The 20,830-nt window shown below is 44.5% G+C and overlaps 1 protein-coding gene across 4 annotated transcripts in view; it reads left to right on the top strand.

The window, feature by feature from the left end:
* Positions 1–20,830, top strand: part of MINK1 (misshapen like kinase 1) — a 675,211-nt gene that overhangs the window by 522,583 nt on the left and 131,798 nt on the right. For all 4 annotated transcript variants that reach the window (XM_053718325.1, XM_053718327.1, XM_053718326.1 and 1 more), the window contains 2 exons: positions 7,285–7,370; positions 8,575–8,684. In XM_053718325.1, coding sequence (XP_053574300.1) covers positions 7,285–7,370; positions 8,575–8,684 — 196 coding nt within the window. The remainder of the gene's footprint in view (positions 1–7,284; positions 7,371–8,574; positions 8,685–20,830) is intronic.

Here is a 20,830-nt window from a genome sequence, read left to right as displayed (position 1 = left end):
CAAGGATTTTACTCAAATCTATTTGTGGTTCCCAAAAAAGAGGGAACCTTCAGACCAATCTTGGACTTAAAGATCTTAAACAAATTCCTAAGGGTACCATCGTTCAAGATGGAAACCATTAGAACCATCCTACCCATGATCCAAGAGGGTCAATATATGACCACAGTGGACTTAAAGGATGCTTACCTTCATATACCGATTCACAAAGATCATTATCGGTACCTGAGGTTTGCCTTTCTAGACAGGCATTACCAGTTTTTGGCTCTTCCCTTCGGGTTAGCCACGGCCCCGAAAATTTTTACGAAGGTTCTGGGCTCACTTCTGGCGGTACTAAGACCACGAGGCATAGCGGTGGCTCCGTACCTAGACGAAATTCTGATACAAGCGTCAAGTTTTCAGAATGCAAAGTCTCATACAGAGATAGTTCTAGCATTTCTGAGGTCGCATGGGTGGAAAGTGAACGTGGAAAAGAGTTCTCTGTTACCACTCACACGGGTTCCTTTTCTAGGAACTCTTATAGATTCTATAGAGATGAAGTTTTACCTGACGGAGTCCAGGTTATCAAAGATTCTCAATGCTTGCCGTGTCCTTCATTCCGTTCCAAGCCCATCGGTAGCTCAGTGCATGGAGGTAATCGGCTTAATGGTAGCGGCAATGGACATAGTGCCATTTGCGCGCCTGCATCTCAGACCGCTGCAACTATGCATGCTCAGTCAATGGAACGGGGATTACTCAGATCTGTCCCCTTTGCTAAATCTGGACCAGGAGACCAGAGATTTGCTTCTCTGGTGGTTGTCACCGGTTCATCTGTCCAAAGGAATGACCTTTCGCAGGCCAGATTGGACGATTGTAACAACGGATGGCAGCCTTCTAGGCTGGGGAGCAGTCTGGAATTCCCTGAAGGCTCAGGGATCGTGGACTCAGGAGGAGAAACTCCTCCCAATAAACATTCTAGAATTAAGAGCAATATTCAATGCTCTTCTAGCTTGGCCTCAGTTAGCAAAGCTGAGGTTCATCAGATTTCAGTCGGACAATATCACGACTGTGGCTTACATCAATCATCAAGGGGGAACCAGGAGTTCCCTAGCGATGTTGGAAGTCTCGAAGATAATTCGCTGAGCAGAGTTTCACTCTTGCCACCTGTCAGCGATTCACATCCCAGGCGTAGAGAACTGGGAGGCGGATTTCCTAAGTCGCCAGACTTTTCATCCGGGAGAGTGGGAACTTCACCCGGAGGTATTTGCTCAACTGATTCGTCGTTGGGGCAAACCGGATCTGGATCTCATGGCATCTCGCCAGAACGCGAAGCTTCCTTGTTACGGATCAAGGTCCAGGGACCCGGGAGCGGTGCTGGTAGATGCATTAGCAGCCCCTTGGGTTTTCAACATAGCTTATGTGTTTCCACCATTTCCGTTGCTACCTCGGCTGATTGCCAGGATCAAACAGGAGAGGGCATCGGTAATTCTGATAGCGCCTGCGTGGCCACGCAGGACCTGGTATGCAGACCTAGTGGACATGTCGTCCTGTCCACCTTGGTCTCTTCCTCTGAGGCAGGACCTTCTAATTCAGGGTCCTTTCAACCATCCAAACCTAATTTCTCTGAGGCTGACTGCCTGGAAATTGAACGCTTGATTCTATCAAAGCGTGGGTTTTCGGATTCGGTTATTGATACATTAATACAGGCTCGGAAACCTGTGACAAGAAAAATTTACCATAAGATATGGCGTAAATATTTATATTGGTGCGAATCCAAGAGTTACTCATGGAGTAAGGTTAGGATTCCTAGGATATTAGCTTTTCTACAAGAGGGTTTAGAAAAGGGTTTATCCGCTAGTTCGCTAAAGGGACAGATTTCAGCTCTGTCTATTCTTTTACACAAACGTCTGGCAGAGCATCCAGACGTCCAGGCCTTTTGTCAGGCTTTGGCTAGAATTAAGCCTGTGTTTAAAGCTGTTGCTCCTCCGTGGAGCTTAAACTTGGTTCTTAAAGTTCTTCAGGGTGTTCCGTTTGAACCCCTTCATTCCATTGATATTAAGCTTTTATCTTGGAAAGTTTTGTTTTTGATGGCTATTTCCTTGGCTCGAAGAGTTTCTGAGTTATCTGCCTTACATTGTGATTCTCCTTATCTGATCTTTCATTCAGATAAGGTAGTTCTGCGTACTAAACCTGGGTTTTTACCTAAGGTTGTTTCTAACAGGAATATCAATCAAGATGTTGTTCCATCATTATGTCCTAATCCTTCTTCAAAGAAGGAACGTCTTTTGCATAATCTAGACGTGGTCCGTGCTCTGAAGTTCTACTTACAGGCAACTAAAGATTTTCGACAAACTTCTTCTCTGTTTGTCGTTTACTCTGGACAGAGGAGAGGTCAAAAGGCTTTGGCTACCTCTCTCTCTTTTTTGCTTCGTAGCATAATACGTTTAGCCTATGAGTCTGCTGGACAGCAGCCTCCTGAAAGAATTACAGCTCATTCCACTAGAGCTGTGGCTTCCACCTGGGCCTTTAAGAATGAGGCCTCTGTTGAACAGATTTGCAAGGCTGCAACTTGGTCTTCACTTCATACTTTTTCCAAATTTTACAAATTTGACACTTTCGCTTCTTCGGAGGCTGGTTTTGGGAGAAAGGTTCTACAGGCAGTGGTTCCTTCTGTTTAATGTTCCTGCCTTGTCCCTCCCATCATCCGTGTACTTAGCTTTGGTATTGGTATCCCATAAGTAATGGATGACCCGTGGACTGAACACACTTAACAAGAGAAAACATAATTTATGCTTACCTGATAAATTTATTTCTCTTGTAGTGTGTTCAGTCCACGGCCCGCCCTGTCTTTTTCAGGCAGGTTCTAAATTTTAAAATTATAACTCCAGTCACCACTGCACCTTATAGTTTCTCCTTTCTCGTCTTGTTTCGGTCGAATGACTGGATATGACATGTGAGGGGAGGAGCTATATAGCAGCTCTGCTTGGGTGATCCTCTTGCAACTTCCTGTTGGGAAGGTGGGAAGGAGAATATATCCCATAAGTAATGGATGACCCGTGGACTGAACACACTACAAGAGAAATAAATTTATCAGGTAAGCATAAATTATGTTTTATTTCAACCGGAGGTTGCAGTTGCTTCGGTTGACGGAGCAACTACCTACTGGTGCGATTCTTTGTCGGAACTCATTGAGGTGGAGTCTCCCCTCAAGGATATTTAAGACAGAATTAAAGCTTTGAGAATTACTAATTCTTTTATCTTTGATGCAAACATGCAAATTATTTGCCTGAATGCAAAGTCCTCTGGCTTTGCGGTTCTAGCCCGCCGGGCTCTCTACTTGAAGTCTTGGTCTGCATATATGACTTCTAAGTCCAGACTCCTTTCTCTTCCCTTCAAGGGAAGGATTCAATTTGGTCCAGGCCTGGACTCCATTATTTCTATGGTAAGAAGAACAAGTCAAAGGGACGACAATCTTCTAATTTTCGTTCCTTTCATTCTGACAAATCCCAACTACAACAATCCTCCAAGCCTGAGCAACCCAAGAGTACTTAAAAGCGGGCTCAGTCCTGGAATAAGTCCAAGCAGATTAAGAAGCCTACATAAAACAAATCAGCATAAAGGGGCGGCCCCCGATCCGGGATTGGATTGTGTAGGGACAGACTGTCTCTTTTCAGACGCTTGTTTCAGGGACGTACAGGATCCGTGAGTCCTTGAGGTCGTACTCAGGGATACAAGATAGGCTTCAAATCTCATCCGCCCAGGGTCAGATTCCTACTCTCTGACCTGTCTACAGACCAGAAAAGAGGGATGCCTTTCTAGGGTGCATTCGGAACCTATCCTCCTTAGTAGTTGTTGTCCCGGTGCCTATCGAAGAAAGAGGTTTGGGGTTTTATTCAAACCTTTTCGTGGTCCCAAAGAAGGAGGGAACTTTCCGCCCAATTCTGGACCTAAAGTGCTTAAACAAATTTCTAAGTGTCCCTTCCTTCAAGATGGAGACGATAAGGTCCATCCTTCTTTTAGTTCAGGAAGGCCAGTTTATGACCACTATAGATCTGAAGGACACTTACCTTCATGTTAAAATCCACAGGGAACACTTTCAGTTCCTGAGGATTGCACTCCTGGACCAGCACTTCCAGTTCATTGCCCTTCCGTTTGGCCTAGCTACTGCTCCAAGAATCCTTACAAAGGTTCTCGGGACTCTTCCAACCGTTGCCAGAACTCAGGATATTACAGTAGCCCCATACTTTGACAATATTCTGGTGCATGCACCATCTTCTCGTCTTACGGAAGAATACTCAGAGTCCCTTCTCAGTCGTCTTTGATCAAATGGATGGAAGATAAACTTGGAAAATAGTTCTTTTATCCCAAGTACCAGGGTGGAATTACTTTGTACTATAATAGACTCCATGTCCATGAGGATATTTCTAACAGACCAGAGACAGTGCAAGTTAACTTCAGCATGTCTTGCCCTCCAGACCTCCTTGAGTCCCTCTGTGGCTCAGTGTATTGAGGTGATTGGTCTCATGGTGTCCTGCATGGACATCATTCCTTTTGCCAAGTTCCGTCTCAGACCTTTACAACTGTGTATACTGAGACAGTGGAAAGGCAATCATTCTGATCGGTCTCTACAGATTGTATTAGACAGCCGGTCGAGAGAATCGCTCTCTTGGTGGCTCTGTCCAGATCATCTGTCCCCAGGGATGTGTTTCTTAAGATCATCCTGGGTGATTGTGACTACGGACACAAGTCTATCTGGATGGGGAGCTGTTTGGGATGTCAGGAAGGCACAGGGGTTGTGGACTCAGGAGGAGTCCTCCCTCCTGATCTATTTTGGAACTATGGGCAATCTTCAATGCCTTGAAGGCTTGGCCACTTCTGGGTCCGTCCCAGTTTATCAGATTCCAATCAGACAATATATCCTCGGTTGCTTACATCAACCATCAGGGGGGAACGAGAAGTTCCTTGGCGATGAAGGAAGTATCTCAGATTCTGGAGTGGGCGGAGGCCCATATCTGTTCTCTGTCAGTGATCCACATTCCTGGTGTGGACAACTGGTAGGTGGATTTTCTCAGTCCTTACACCCAGGGGAATGGTCTCTCCATCCAGAGGTGTTTGCAGAGATATGCAGCAAGCGGGGGACGCCGGAGATATATATCATGGTGTCCCGTCTCAATACCAAGTTACTCTGGTACAGGTCGAGGGATCCCCAAGTGGATCTAATAGATGTTCTAAGCAGTGCCCTAGAGGTTCAAACTCCTATCTTTTTCCTCCATTACCGCTTCTTCCTCGAGTGGTGGCCCGCATCAAGCAGGAGCAGGTATCAGTTATCCTGATTTCTCCATCGTGTCCACGAAGGACATGTTTCGCGTATCTAGTGGGGATGTCCTCATCTTCTCTGTGAAAGTTACCTTGTCGCAGAGACCTGCTGTTACAAGGTCCATTTGTTCATCAAAATCTAGATTCTCTGATGCTGACTGTGTGGAGATTGAACACTTAGTCTTGGCAAAGAGGGGTTTCTCTGAGAGTGTCATTGATACTCTTATTCATGCTTGTAAACCAGTTACTCAGCGTATCTACCACAAAGGGTAGAGGACCTGCTTATCCTGGTGTGAAGAGCATTGATTTTCCTGGTAGAGTTCAGGTTGTCAGGATCTTATCGTTTTCTCCAGGATGGACTGGAGGAGGGCTTTTCTGCTAGTTCCCTGTGGGGACAGATTTCGGGCCTGTGGGTTTTATTGCACAAGAGGCTGACTGAGATTCCAGACGTGCAGTCCTTTAAGGCTCTGATTAGGATCAGACCTGTGTTTAGATCTGGGGTTCCTCATTGGAGCCTAAATCTTGTTCTTCGTGTTTTGCAACAGGCTCCGTTTGAGCCTCTGCATTCCGTTGACATTAAATTGTTATCTTGGAAGGTTCTCTTTTTAATGGCTATTGCCTCTGCGCGCAGAGTTTCTGAGATCTCTGCTTTGCGATGTGAGTTCTCTTATTTCATTTTTCATGCAGATAAGGCAGTTTTACGTACTACATTAGGTTTTCTGCCTAAGGTTGTGTCAGATCGCAGCATCAATCAAGAGATTGTGGTTCCTTCCTTGTTTCCTAATCCTTTATCAAAGGAACGTTTAATTCACCATTTGGATGTGGTTCGCGCCTTGAAGTTCTTTCTTCAGGCTACTAAGGAGTTTAGACAATCTTCCTCTTTGTTTGTTGTCTATTCGGGCAAGCGTAAGGGGCAGAAGGCTACTTCAACTTCCCTATCTTTTTGTTTAAGGAGTGTCATCCGCTTAGCTTATCAGACATCATTCTCCTGAGAGGATAGCGGCTCTTTCCACTAGAGCAGTGGCTTCCTCTTGGGCCTTTAAGAACGAGGCCTCTATGGATCAGATTTGTAAGGCGGGTACCTAGTCCTCCTTAAATACTTTTTCTAATTTTTACTAGTTTGATGTTTTTGCTTCGGCTGAAGCAGCTTTCGGGAGAACTGTTTTGCAGGCTGTGGTGCCCTCAGAGCAGGGTCCACCTCTTCCTTTTTGTTCCCTCCCGTTATTCATTCAGTGTCTTCTGGAGCTTGGGTATAGCTTTCCCAACAGTAAGGAATGAAGCCATGGACTCTCCCTATCTTAGGAAGGAAAACATATGCTTACCAGATAAATTCCTTTCCTTCCGGATAGGGAAAGTCCACAACCCCCGCCTGTTTTTTCTTGTCTAAGGACGGCCCCCTATTATTTCTTATTCTTCTGGCACCATTTATGCCCTGATATTTCTCCTACTTTTCCTTGTTCCCTGAAGTGGGTGGGATAGTTAAGCCTTTGGCTGGGGTGTCTTTTCCTCCTCCTTGTGGCCAGGTGTTGTATTTCCCAAAAGTAACAGTAAGTAATGAAGCCGTGGACTCTCCCTATCCAGAAGGAAAGGAATGTATCTGGTAAGCATAAATTATGTTTTTCTATTTTTCTTCTATTTTCATTTATCTTGGTATCCTTTGTTGAAGAACAGGTAGGTAGACTCCGGAGCATGCATGTGTCTGAGGCACTATAAAACAGCAGTTTTGCACCAATAATTTTAAAAATGTTACTCAGTTGCATGAGCACTAGAAGGCAGCAGTGTTTTTCCTGCTATGTAGTGTTCCCAACACATGCACACTACCTACCTAGGTATCTCATCACCAAAGAACACCATAATAACAAAGCAAATTTGATCATAGAAATAAAAAATGGTATGCTCTATCTAAACCACTAAAGAAAAATATGGGGTTTTATGTTCCTCTTAAGCATCCCATATTTCAATTTAAACACACTATTTATTATGTATATAAAGGTTCCTCAGAGAACAACTTCAATAGCCACAGCACTTAATGCAAGTGGATCAGGAGGGAGCAGACCGGTGCAAGCTGTGAGAGCCAGGTAACCTTGAAATATTTATGTCTGGATGTTAATTCCTTTCAGATAACAGCACTTTTATTTTATCCAAAATTCATGTGAGTGAGTGTTTATTTAAATTTTAATTATAATTGGCTACATTATTATACTGATATAATCCACAGTGTTCTCCCCAGGCCCTATTTAATGGGTGCAACACCCGGATGATTTTACTGACCACCTGGTAAAATCTTAGCCACAAATAAGCTAATATTAAAAGATTTCAATGTTTATTGCCCAAATTATCATTAAGTTATGTTAAATTATGCAATTAATTTGTGCTTTGGATAGCAGGAAATGTAATAATATTACAAAGTATTAAACTGCTCCCATCCAACTACTTTATAATGCCACCCGGCTGGCAAAATTTTCTGTGGAGAACACTGAGCCAATAAGTCTATAATATTAAATTAATAGAATCAAATTACTTAAAGTAAATGTAAATTTATATCTAAAGTGCCCGGTTTTTAAAATTTTCATTAAAAACAGGGACACTTTAATTCATCAAAATTTGCATTTCACTCCTATTGTGAAAAAATACTTACCTTTTTAATCTTGACAGCCGATCCAGCTGCCTCCACCTGTCGCAAAGCCTCTTCCTGAGTCTAAAATGAGGAATCCGGCTTCCTCCAATAAAGGCGTTGAATCAGACACTGATTCCCCCGGGGGGGGGGAAGCCGTGATTGGAGGATGACCTATCCATCATTTCTGACGTCAGAAATGGCTTGCGACGACCAGAGGAAGCTGGAGCTGCTGTCAAGTTTAATAAAAGGTAAGTATTTTTTCACAGCAGGAGTGAAATATAAATTTTGATGAATTAAAGTGCCCCTGTTTTTAATCAAATTTTTTAAAACTGTGCACTTTAGCATCAAAATTTACATTCACTTTAATGGTAAGAAAGTGCAGCAAAAAGTGAAGTGGTTATGCTTTGAAAAGTCATGTTTTGAAATGTGGTATCATAAGTAAACAAGGTCATTAATGACTTACAAAACAATAAAGACTAATAAAAGGTTATATTATCCCTACTTTAATTCTTAAATCTGTAGGGATAGCTCCAATTGTTGCCAATAGTCAACAGTAATTAAATGGGTATTTTGTCAGGGAACAATATATGCAGTATATCAATCATGTTTTAAGTCTTTCCAGTCTTGTGTTTTCAACCCATTTGTTTCCTCTTTTTTCAACTCAGTAATCCAGACCTTCGCAGGGCAGAGAGTGGCTGGGAGAGAGGAGATTCTCTTCTACAGTCACCACATCCTAACCTTCCTCAGGCTGGATCACTTGAGAGAAATCGCATAGGTGAGCCCTAAACTAAGACATTTTTTGAGAATAAAAGTTAATGCTGTTTCGTTCATAAAGGGGGTGAGAGTCCCCAGGAGTAATGGATTGTGAATTATACCTCTGGCCACTGGGAGGAGGCAAAGATCCCAAAACTCCCAGAGCCCTTATAACCCCTCCTACCTTACTGGAGACTAGTCTTGTATTTGCTTTTGCAGTAGGAAGGTGAAGGAGAAAGGTGCTCCAGGTGTTCTCAGACCGATTTCAGGCCCAGTTTTCCACTCAGAGAGCTACAGTCTGGACAAAGTGATGTTGATGTATGGGTAGTGGCACAAAAACACCCTATGGGAGTTAGTTGCAGGCCTGCTACAAGTGTTGCAGGGCCCTGTCCCTAGCCTTTTTACTGTCGGTTTAACAGTATACTGTTGGTATAACGATAGATAGAGATAGATATAGGTATATAGATATCTATATACTGTAAATATAGATCTGCTGTCGCACGCACTGCACAGGATTAGCTATTTACTGGAAGAAGTTTTTTTTCTTCTTATGGTAAGTCCAGTAGTATGGGTGCATATCAGGTTATTAGGCGAGGGTGGGATTGTTGTTGGCACCTGTTTAGCATATAGGCCATTATTAGGCACTCGCTTATGGGTTTATCATAGCCTGGGGACTATTATCTGAGGCATTTCCGGCATGGCTTTATAAGTACTTTATTTTCACCCTACTTAGGCCTTGAGATGCGTTTTTAAGTTTTAAATATTTTCATATTAATAGTTATTTTTTTCACACATCACCTTGTTTGTTTGCAGGTGTTTTTTTTTCCATGTGTTGGCTTTTTGTTTTTTTAAGCACACTTCGTTTTTTGCACACTTAGTATAATGGGCATGTCTGTGTGATCAGCCTTTTGTCCGGTTAGCACTCATCCTATGCCCTTTGGATTATTAATGCTCCTAAAGCCTGCTTTAGTGTCTGGTGAAGGGGGTAAGATTCCATTGCTTCCAATAGCTGCTTTAATTGGATGTAAGACCAAGAAGCCTGTTTCCATCTAAAGGGGAGGAGAGTCCACGGCTTCATTCATTACTGTTGGGAATTAAGAACCTGGCCACCAGGAGGAGGCAAAGACACCCCAGCCAAAGGCTTGAATATATCTCCCCCACTTCCCTCATCCCCCAGTCATTCTTAGCCTTTTGTCACAGGAGGACGGCAGAGAAGTGCCGGAGATCTTATGGAGGGCAGTAGTCTTCGCATTGGGACTGGAGTTTTAAGTAGTCCTGTCAGCCTCTCAGTAAGAGCCTGGGCGAAATATAGTCCAGAGATGCATGGAGACTCATATTAACAGCTCCACAAGCAATCAGCGTTGCCAAAGTTTCTCTGCTTGCTTTTTACACTCAAGTCCATGTCAGGAGCGTGAGGCTACTAACCTGTCACACTTGAAGGGCCGTGTTCCTGTTCAACGGCATAGATTCTGGTAAGATTGTTTCATTTTATATTACATAATGATAACACGGAAGACAGGGTCACAGTGTGATGCCTCTTTATCTTTAAAGAATCAAGGGTTAATATTCCTGGAAAGGAGATTATTGAACAGGGGGGGTTTATACATTATGTTGTTTGTGTCATTGCTGCGTTATGTGTGAGATGAGGCTCTGGCAATGTGTGGAACTTTCAGGTGACTTACGGGAGTATGGTGCGGCCCTTTTTTTGGAGCATTTTCTCCTTAGGCAGGGGCGGTCCTGCCACGCATCCCATGTGACCGGGTGTGGCTATCTCCCTTCCTCTGTTGATCAGCGGCGTAGGAGACAAAACGGTTTCTGTAGTCCGGGTCATAGGAGGTGGTAAGTGCCTCGGCCATTGGAGGTTATAAAGGTGCCTATTTATTAAGTTAATCTAGTCCGTAATAACAGCGCAAGCTATGGAGGACTCTGACGCGTTAGAGGGTTCTCCCTCTTTAACAAGGTCTCATTCCTGTGTTTATTGTGAGGAGGTTCTGGTAGAATAGTCTGCTCAACTATGTTCCACATTCCTTAATAAAGTTACGACATCTAAAAGTAAACTGATGTCTAGTACTACTGAGCCGTCCACCTCTGAGGGTTCCCCATCCCGTGAGGTGCGTTTTCTGCATTCATCTCCAATTGCACATGCAGTGCACCAGGGTCCAACCATTACTCCTGCGAGAGAGAGAGATTTGTTGGCCGTCAGATTTTGCGGATCAACTGCAAACTGCGGTATCGAAAGTGATCCATGCCTTACCACGTTCTACTAAGCACAAGTGTAGGGTGTATCATGGCAGCCCGGGCCAGGAGTTGTTTACGCCTATGGAAATATCAGAGACGTTATACGATGACGAGGCCCTCTCTGACTCTTCGGAGGAGGCCCCTTCTGGGTCGGAGTCCGTGTCATCTAAACCTCCGGCTGCGGAGGAGCCTGACTTTAGGTTTAGGATAGAGAATTTGCGCTTTTTGCTGAAGCAAGTGCTTGCTACTCTGGAGATTCCGGAACCAAAGCTTCTGGAGGAACCCTGCGATTCCTAAGCTTGATAAGTTATATAAGGACAGGGTGGTGCCTCAGGCCTTCCCGATTTCCGGTTAAGATGGCTAATTTTATTAAGAATGAATGGGAGCGATTAGGTTCTTCCTTTTCCCCTTTTTCTTCCTTTTAGAAACTGTTCCCTGTTCCGGACTCTAGCTTGAGCTTTGCGGTACTGTCCCTTAGCTGGATGGTGCTATCTCCACGCTCGCAAAGTGGACAACTATTCCCCTCGAGAATAGTTTGTCGTTTAAAGAGCCCATGGATAAAAAGTTGAAAAACATATTAAGGAAGATGTTTCAACACACAGGGTTTGTTTTTCAGCCGGCAGCGGCCGTAGCCGCGGTTTCCAGAGCTGCGACATATTGGTGTAAATCCCTGTGTGAAATGGTCGAGGGGAAGACTTCCATCGACAAGATACAGGATAAGATTAAGGCGCTGAAAGTCGTCAATTCTTTCATCTGTGATGCCAATATGCAAATTATTTTGCCAGAACGCTAAGGTGTGGCTAAAGTCTTGGTCTGAGAACATGACCTCTAAATCAAGGCTGTTGTCCCTGCCTTTTGAAGGAAAGATTCTGTTCGGTCCAGGATTGGATTCAATCATATCCACGGTTATGGGAGGCAAGGGACTTTTCCTACCGCAAGATAAGAAGGCTAAGCCTAAAGGATCTACTTTTCGTCCCTTTCGTGCGAACAAGGCCCAGCACCAGCAGCCTGCCGCAAAAGCGGACCAGTCCAAGGGAACTTGGAAACCGGCTCATTCTTGGAACAAGTCTAAGCAGAGCAAGATGCCAGTCGAGACAAAATCGGCATGAGAGGGCAGCCCCCGACCGGTCTTTGGACCAAGTAGGGGACAGATTATCTCTCTTCTCAGAAGCCTGGTTACAGTTTATGACCCTAGGGTTCTGGAGGTTGACACCCAGGGTTAAAGGATAGGGTTCAGATCCCATCTGCCCATGGGCAGATTCCTCCTGTCAAACCTGTCTTCAAGACCAGAAAAGAGGGAGGCCTTTCTAGAGTGTGTGAGGGATCTTTTCTCTCTCTGTGTTATCGTACCAGTACCCCAAGCTGAAAGAAGTCTAGGGTACTATTCAAATCCTTTTTGTGGTTCCAAAGAAAGAGGGCACGTTCCGCCCGATTCTGGACCTAAAGACAAGTTTCTGAGTGTTCCATCATTCAAAATGGAAACGATCAGATCTATTCTGCCCCTAGTTCAAGAGGGACAGTTCATGACAACTATAGACTTGGACGCTTACCTTCATGTGCCAATTCAAAGGGACCACTTCAAGTTCCTAAGATTTGCGTTTCTGAACCAACACTTCCAGTTTGTGGCCCTACCCTTTGGTCTGGCGACGGCCCGAGAGTCTTCACGAAGGTTCTGGGGGCGCTACTTGCAGTGGACAGAGCCAGAGGCATTGCTGTGGCGCCCTATCTGGACGACATTCTAGTCCAGGCGCCGTCTCGCAGAGGATCATTCGAGGGCTGCTCTTCTTTTGCTCCAATCTCACAGTTGGAAGATCAACTCAGGAAAGAGTTCCCTGGTTCCCAGCAACAGGGTGGAGTTCCTGGGCACAATAATAGACTCTATGTCCATGAAAATATTTCTCACAGACCATTGACACAGGAAAATTGCGTTGTCTTGTCTTGCCCTTCAGTCCCCTTCAAGCCCCTCGGTGGCTCAGTGTATGGAGGTGATCGGACTCATGGTTTCCAGCATAGACGTCATTCCATTCGCCAGGTTCCATCTCAGACCTCTTCAATTGTGCATGTTGAGACAGTCTTACGGCGATCATTCAGATCTATCACAGCAGATCTCCATGGATGCTTTATTTGTGTCCTTCTGTGGGTATAACCTGAGCTATGGAGGACTCTGAGATGTTAGAAGGTACTCCTCCTGTACTAAATCATACCTGTTTATATTGTGAGGAAGCCGTGGTTTTCCCACCCACTCAATGATGATCCACATACCTTAACACCGTTATAAAGTCTAAGAAGGGAGACAAGCCTGCTAAGGCTCTTAGTCCCTCTGAGCCGTTTACCTCTCAGGACTCGTCGTCCCGTGAGATTACTACCCTTGCTACATTATCCACTCCACATGCAGTTCCCCGTAACACATCTAATCCTCCATCCAGAGGGGCCTTCTTTCTGCGGACTTTGCCGTGCAGTTTCAAACGGCGTGTCTGTGGCCCTCAGTGCATCACCTCGCTCTAACAAACGCAAGAGAAAGGTTAAAAATAGCTCTCCTGACCCGAAGTCATCTAAAATTGTATCAGATTTAGCTATTATGTCCTAGTTATCCAATGATGAGTTAACCTCTGTAGCTTCAGAGGGTGAACTTTCTGGGTCGGAGTCCTTAGCGTCTAAGCCTCCTGCTGCGTAGGAACCGTTCTTTAGATTTAAAATTGAGCACTTGGGTTTTTTATTAAAGGAGGTTCTGTCTACGTTAGAGGTTCCAGAGGCCACGCTGCCTGAAGAACCTATGATACCTAAATCAGACAGAGTTTACGAAGACAGGATAGTTCCTTTGACTTTTCCTGTGCCGGTTAAAGGGACATAATACTCATGTGCTAAATCACTTGAAACTGATGCAGTATAACTGTAAAAAGCTGACTGGAAAATATCACCTGAGCATCTCTATGTAAAAAAGGAAGATATTTTACCTCACAATCTCCTCAGCTCAGCAGAGTAAGTTCTGTGTAAAAAGTTATACTTCACCTGCTCCCAGCTGCAGGTAAAAATAAAAGAAAATGAAGAAATGAACAGCAGCCAATCAGCATCAGCAGTGCTGAGTTCATGAACTCTTACTGTGATCTCATGAGATTTGACTTAACTCTCATGAGATTTCATAGTAATCTTCCTTTACCTGATTGGTAAAATAATATGAGAGTTCACGAGGCTCGTCCCCTAAGCTGTCCCCTAAGCTGTCCCCTAAGCTGTCCCAGGACAGACACACTAAAATGCTGCTTAGAAATCCTTTACAATGGGATGTGGCTACTGAGGAACTTTTGAGGTAAAATATCTTTCTTTTTTACATAGAGATGTTCAGGAGATATTTTCTAGTCAGCTTTTTACAGCTATACTGCATCACTTTCAAGTGTTTAAACATTTGGGTATTATGGCCCTTTAAGATGGCGAACATTATTAAGAACGAATGGGAAAGAATTGGTTCTTCCTTTTCCTTCTAAATACAGGGAGAGTCCACAGCTGCATTCATTACTTGTGGCAATACAGAACCTGGCCACCAGGAGGAGGCAAAGACACCGCAGTCAAAGGCTTAAATGCCTCCTCGACTTCCCTCATCCCCCAGTCATTCTTTGCATCTTGTCACAGGAGGTTGGCAGTGAAGTGTTGGAAGATACACAGTAGTTCCTAATGAAGGGTAGTACTCTTTGTGATTGAACTGGAGTTTTAAGTAGTCTTGTCAGCCTCTCAGTGAGAGCATTGATGAAAGTTAGAGTCCGGAGATACTGGGAGAGTCTTTCTGCGAAGCAATCCCGACTCATATTAACAGCTCCATAAGCAATCAGCGTTGACAAGTTTAGCTGCCTGCTTTTCTGCACTCAATTCCATGTCAGAAGCGTTGCTATCATCTGTCAAACTTGAAGAACCGTGTTGCTGTTCCACGGCATAGATTCCGGTAAGATCGTTTAAAATTTTCTTGATACATGCTTGTAAAACGTAATGAGAAGACAGGGTCTCAGTGGGACTCCTTTATCTTTATGGAATCAAGGGTTAATATCTCCGGAAGGGGGTTATTGAACAGTGGGGGGTTTTCAATCATGTTTATTATGTGATTTTGACTGCTTATGTGTATGGCTGTTTGAGGCTCATAGGCTTTTACGGAACGTACAGGTTATTCGAGCTGCGCAGTTATTTAGGCTGGCACACTTTTCTTGGTGCAGCGTGCAGGATGCACTCCCACTATGTGACCGGGTGCGGTCACGCTTTGTTGTTTTCCATTTCCATATTCCTGACCGTGCAACTGCGGAGAGGATCCGTTTTCTCCATCCTTTCGTCTTGCGGAAGAATTCTCGGAGTCCCTTCTCAGTCTTCTTCGATCAAATGGATGGAAGATAAACTTGGAAAAGCGTTCTCTTATCCCAAGTACCAGGGTGGAATTCCTGGGTACTATAATAGACTCCATATCCATGAGGATATTTCTAACAGACCAGAGACGTTGCAAGCTAATTTGGCCATGTCTTGCCCTCCAGACCTCCTTGAGTCCCTCTGTGGCTCAGTGCATGGAGGTGTTTGGTCTCATGGTGTCCTGCATGGACATCATTCCTTTTGCCAGCTTCCGTCTCAGACCTTTACAACTGTGCCTGCTGAGGCAATGTTACGGCAATCATTCAGATCTGTCTCAACAGATTGTATTAGACAGCCGGTTAAGAGAATCACTCTCTTGGTGGCTCTGTCCAGATCATCTGTCACGGGGGACATGCTTCTTAAGACCATCCTGGGAGATTGTGACTACGGACGCAAGCCTATCTGGATGGGGAGCTGTTTAGGGTGCCAGGAAGGCACAGGGGTTGTGGAATTAGGAGTCCTCCCTCCCGATCAATATTTTTGAACTATGGGTAATCTTCACGGCCTTGAAGGCTTGGCCACTTCTGGGTTCATCCCAGTTTATCAGATTCCAATCAGACAATATAACCTTGGTAGCTTACATCAACCATCAGGGGGGGAACAAGAAGTTCCTTAATGATAAAGGAAGTATCTGAGATTCTGGAGTGGGCGGAGGCCCACAGCTGTTTACTGTGTCAGCGATTCACATTCCGGGTATGGACAACTGGTAAGGCAGATTTTTTCAGCAGGCAATTCTTCCATCCAGGGGAATGGTCTCTCCATCCCGAGGTGTTTTCAGAGATATGCAGCATGTGGGGGACGCCGGAGATAGATCTCATGGCGTCCCGTCTCAATACCAAGCTACCCAGGTACGGGTCGAGATCCTGGTCCTCCTTACATACTTTTTCAAAATTTTACAAGTTTGATGTTTTTTGCTTTGGCTGAAGCAGCTTTCGGGAGAAAAGTTTTGCAGGCTGTGGTGCCCTTAGAATAGGGTCTACCTCTTCCTTTTTGTTCCCTCCCATTATTCATTTAGTGTACTCTGGAGCTTGGGTATAGTTTTCCCAACAGTAAGGAATGAAGCCGTGGACTCTCCCTATCTTAGGAAGGAAAACATAATTGATGCTTACAGATACATTTCTTTCTTTTTTATGACACGATGAGTCCACGGATCATCTCAATTACTAATGAGATATTCACCTCCTGGTCAGCAGAGCTGTTAAATAACGCCTCCCTTCCCTCCCACTCCAGTCATTCTCTTTGCCTGCGTTAGTGATAGGAAGAGGTAAAGTGAGGTGTTAATATAGATTCTTCAATCAAGAGTTTATTATTTTTAAAGTAGTGCCAGAGAGTGCTGCTTTGTTCTAGGGTGTAGCTGTAGCCCATATCAGTCTCTACAGGAGAGCTTTAGTGGCTTTAGAGTAATAGGAACTTGTGGGACATAATTCTCACTGCGCCTCCCATATTTAATACTGCCCTACCTTTCTATAGTCTGAGGGATATGACTCGGTCTTTGTTTTTCTACAGGTCTATGTGAGGAAGAGGACCTCTCACACCTGTCAACTGCCTTGCTGTCAGGCAGTATTAAGAGGTAAGTGCTTTTTCTTTTTCTGGGGGCACAAGACACAGCTCAGAACAAGAGGGACACACACTTCTACCTTTTTAGGTACAAAGGAGCTTCATAATAAGGGGGCACTTTATTTATTGGGCACTATCTCCCGTGGTATAAGAGGGAGTGCTAGACAGCTGTATGTCATGTCAGTTCTATTAGACTATACCCTGTTATGAACATAGCAACTGACAACCTACTTGTTTTCTTTATTTTGTGGAGAAGTTGTGTTTTTTTGTGTGCTTCCTTCTTCTCGGGGGTTAATATTTCCCCGGGAGAAGACTGTTAGTTTAGTTCATTCTCACAATGGGCGGTCCTTCCTTTCTCGCGCGCACCTTCTTCTTCTGACCTAGAGGAAGTCTGTTTGGGCTGCAGTAGAGGAGGCTCCGGTCTGTGTTTGCTAGGAACGCATATTTGTTACTACTTACATGCTTTCCTAGGACCGGACTGCTTCTGGCGTTTTTTTGTCATCCTGCCAAGTCTTCCGTTGTGCTGGGGAAACTTCCTGGTTGTCTTGGAAGATAGGCGCCTCAGCAGGGCTTCTGAGGTGTGGAGGTGACTGGGGGGTTTAGCTCTATTTGTTTGTGTAAACAAGTTTCTCAGGGTACCGTCCTTCAAGATGGAAACTATACGTTCCATTCTTCCTTTGATCCAGGAGGGTCAATTTATGACAACAGTGGACTTAAAGGACGCGTACTTGCATGTTCCCATTCACAAGAACCATCACAAGTTCCTAAGATTCGCATTTCTGGTCAAACCCTTTCAGTTTGTGGCTCTTCATTTTGGTCTTGCCATTGCTCCCAGGGTGTTCACAAAGGTTCTGGGATCTCTGTTAGCGGTACTTCGTTCTCGAGGCATTGCGGTGGCACCCTATCTTAGACGACATTCTGGTCCAGGCTCAGTCCTTCCATCTAGCGGAATCTCACACGAGCATGGTATTGTCTTTCCTTCACTCTTACGGGTGGAAGGTAAATTTACAAAAGAGCTCTCTTGTCCTAAGTACAAGGATTACTTTCCTGGGAACCGTAATAGATTCTCTGACAATGAAGATCTTTCTGACAGAGGTCAGGAAATCAAAGATTATAGATACTTTCCAAGTCCTTCAGTCCACTCCTCGGCCATCAGTGGCCCAGTGCATGGACGTAGTCGGGCTGATGGTGGCGGCAATGGACATCATTCCTTTTGCTCGGTTTCATCTCAAACCTCTGCAGTTAAGCTTGCTCAGGCAATGGAACGGAGATTATACCAATTTGTCTCCTCAAATACTTCTGGAGCAGGAGACGAGGGATTCTCTTCAATGGTGGTTGTCTCTGGATCATCTCTCCCAGGGAACCTGCTTTCGCAGTCCAGTTTGGGCGATTGTGACAACAGATGCCAGCCTTCTGGGCTGGGGAGCAGTCTGGGGCTCTCTAAAGGCTCAGGGAGTTTGGACTCGGTCAGAGTCTGTTCTTCCTATAAACATTTTGGAGCTGAGAGCAATCTACAATGCTCTTCTGACCTGGCCTCAGTTAGCTTCGGTTCAGTTTATCAGGTTCCAGTCGGACAACATAACGTCAGTAGCTTACATCAATCATCAGGGAGGAACGAGGAGTTCCTTAGCGATGAGAGAGGTATCTAAGATAATTCAGTGTGCGGAGTCTCACTCATGTTGTCTGTCGGCAATCCACATCCCAGGGGTGAACAATTGGGAGGCGGACTTCCTGAGCAGGCAGACCTTTCGTCTGGGGGAGTGGGAACTCCATCCGGAAGTGTTTGCCAGCCTGATCTGCAAGTGGGGTCAGCCGGAAATTAGATCTCATGGCATCGCGTCAGAATGCCAAGCTCCCAAGATATGGATCGAGGTACAGGGATCCCCAGGCGTAATTAATAGATGCTCTCACGGATACGAAGCTGCAAGGGTCAAACCACTACCCCCTATAACCTTCCCCCTGTTGTTAGCTAGTCTAGGTGTGAAGTGTTTTTCTGTTATTGTATGAGTCATCCATTGTCCTTTTGTAAATCAGGATGTGATTAGAATCTGTTTAACTAACCATTGTCTGATGTTTGTCTCATTGGATAATATTTGTTTCTATTTGTGTAGTAACTACCCTAATCTGTTGGAAATGTATAAAAGCTGTGTTTTCTGTGCAGTAAATCCCTACCCCCTATAACATCACCCCTGTTGTTATCTAGTCTAGGTGTGCAGTATCTTTCTGTTATTGTATGAGTCATCCATTGTCCTTTTGTAAGTCCGGATGTGATTAGAATCTGTTTAACTAACCATTGTCTGATGTTTGTCTCATTGTATAATATTTGTTTCTATTTGTGTAGTAACTACCCCCATCTGTTGGAAATGTATAAAAGCTGTGTTTTCTGTGCAATAAAGCAGTTCTTATTTCACCTGAATGCTAGTCTGTCTAGTCATTTAGGTGGGCTCCTGCTAGAATCCCCTTCCTGGGCTACATACCCGTTTGTTCCAGACAGCGGAAGGACCCGTTTGGCAGAGCTACCCAGTCGGGGTAGCCAGGGTATCCGTCACAGATGCCTTGGCTGTTCCTTGGACCTTCAGTCTAGCGTACCTGTTCCCTCCGTTTGCGCTTCTTACTTGGGTGATTGCTCGAATCAAACAAGGGAAGGCTTCGGTGATACTCATTGCACCGGCCTGGCCTCGCAGGATTTGGTATGCAGATCTGGTGGACATGTCATCTCAACCCCCTTGGAGTATTCTCTTGAGAACGGACCTTCTAATTCAAGGACCCTTCCTTCATCCAAATCTAGTTTCTCTGAAGCTGACTGCTTGGAGATTGAATGCTTAATTTTATCCAGGCGGGGTTTTTCAGAATCGGTCATAGAGACCATGTTTCAGGCTTGTAAGCCTGTGACCAGAAGGATTTATTATAAGATATGGCTTAAATATCTATCTTCGTGTGAATCCAAAGGTTACTCATGGAGTAGAGTTAGGATTCCTAGGATGTTGTCTTCTCTCCAAGGAGGATTGGAAAAAGGATTATCAGCAAGTTCTTTGAAGGGTCAAATCTCTGCTTTATCTATTTTGTTGCATAAACGTCTGGCGGATGTTCCAGACGTTCAGTCTTTTTATCAGGCCTTGGTTAGAATTAGGCCTGTGTTCAGACCAGTTACTCCTCCTTGGAGTCTGAATTTAGTTCTTAATGTTCTACAACAGCCTCCGTTTGAGCCTATGCATTCTTTAGATGTTGTTATCTTGGAAAGTTTTATTTCTTGTTGCTATTTCCTCTGCTCGTAGAGTCTCGGAACTCTCAGCATTGCAGTGTGAATCTCCTTATCTTTCATTCGGATAAGGTTGTTTTGCGTACTAAGTTATGATTTCTTCCTAAGATTGTTTCTGACAGAAACATTAACCAGGAGATTGTTGTTCATTCCCTGTGTCCTAATCCCTCTTCTCAGACGGAACGGCTTTTGCACCATTTGGACGTGGTTCGTGCTTTAAAGTATTACCTACAGGCGACTAAAGATTTTCATCAGTCTCCTCTCTGTGGTTTTCTCAGGGAAACGCAAGGGTCAGAAAGCTACGGCTACTTCCCTTTCTTTTTGGCTGAAGAGTGTCATCAGATTTGCATATAAGTCTGCTAGACAGCAACCTCCAGAGAGAGTTACGGCTCATTCCGCGAGGGCTGTTGCTTCCTCATGGGCATTCAGAAATGAAGCTTCTGTGGAACAGATTTGCAAGGCTGCTACTTAGTCCTCTCTTCACACTTTTTCAAAGTTTTATAAGTTTGATACTTTTGCCTCAGCTGAGGCTGCCTTTGGGAGAAAGGTTCTTCAAGCAGTGGTGCCTTTCGTTTAGGTTCCCTGTCTTGTCCCTCCCGTATCATCTGTGTACTCTAGCTTTGGTATTGGATCCCATTAGTAATTGAGATGATCCGTGGACTCATCGTGTCATAAAAAAAGAAAACAACATTTATGCTTACCTGATAAATTTATTTCTTTTTTGACACAATGAG

The sequence above is a fragment of the Bombina bombina genome, chromosome 6 (genome assembly GCF_027579735.1).
Source record: "Bombina bombina isolate aBomBom1 chromosome 6, aBomBom1.pri, whole genome shotgun sequence".
Classification (NCBI taxonomy): Eukaryota; Metazoa; Chordata; class Amphibia; order Anura; family Bombinatoridae; genus Bombina; species Bombina bombina.
This window is presented reverse-complemented; position numbering and strand designations above follow the sequence as displayed.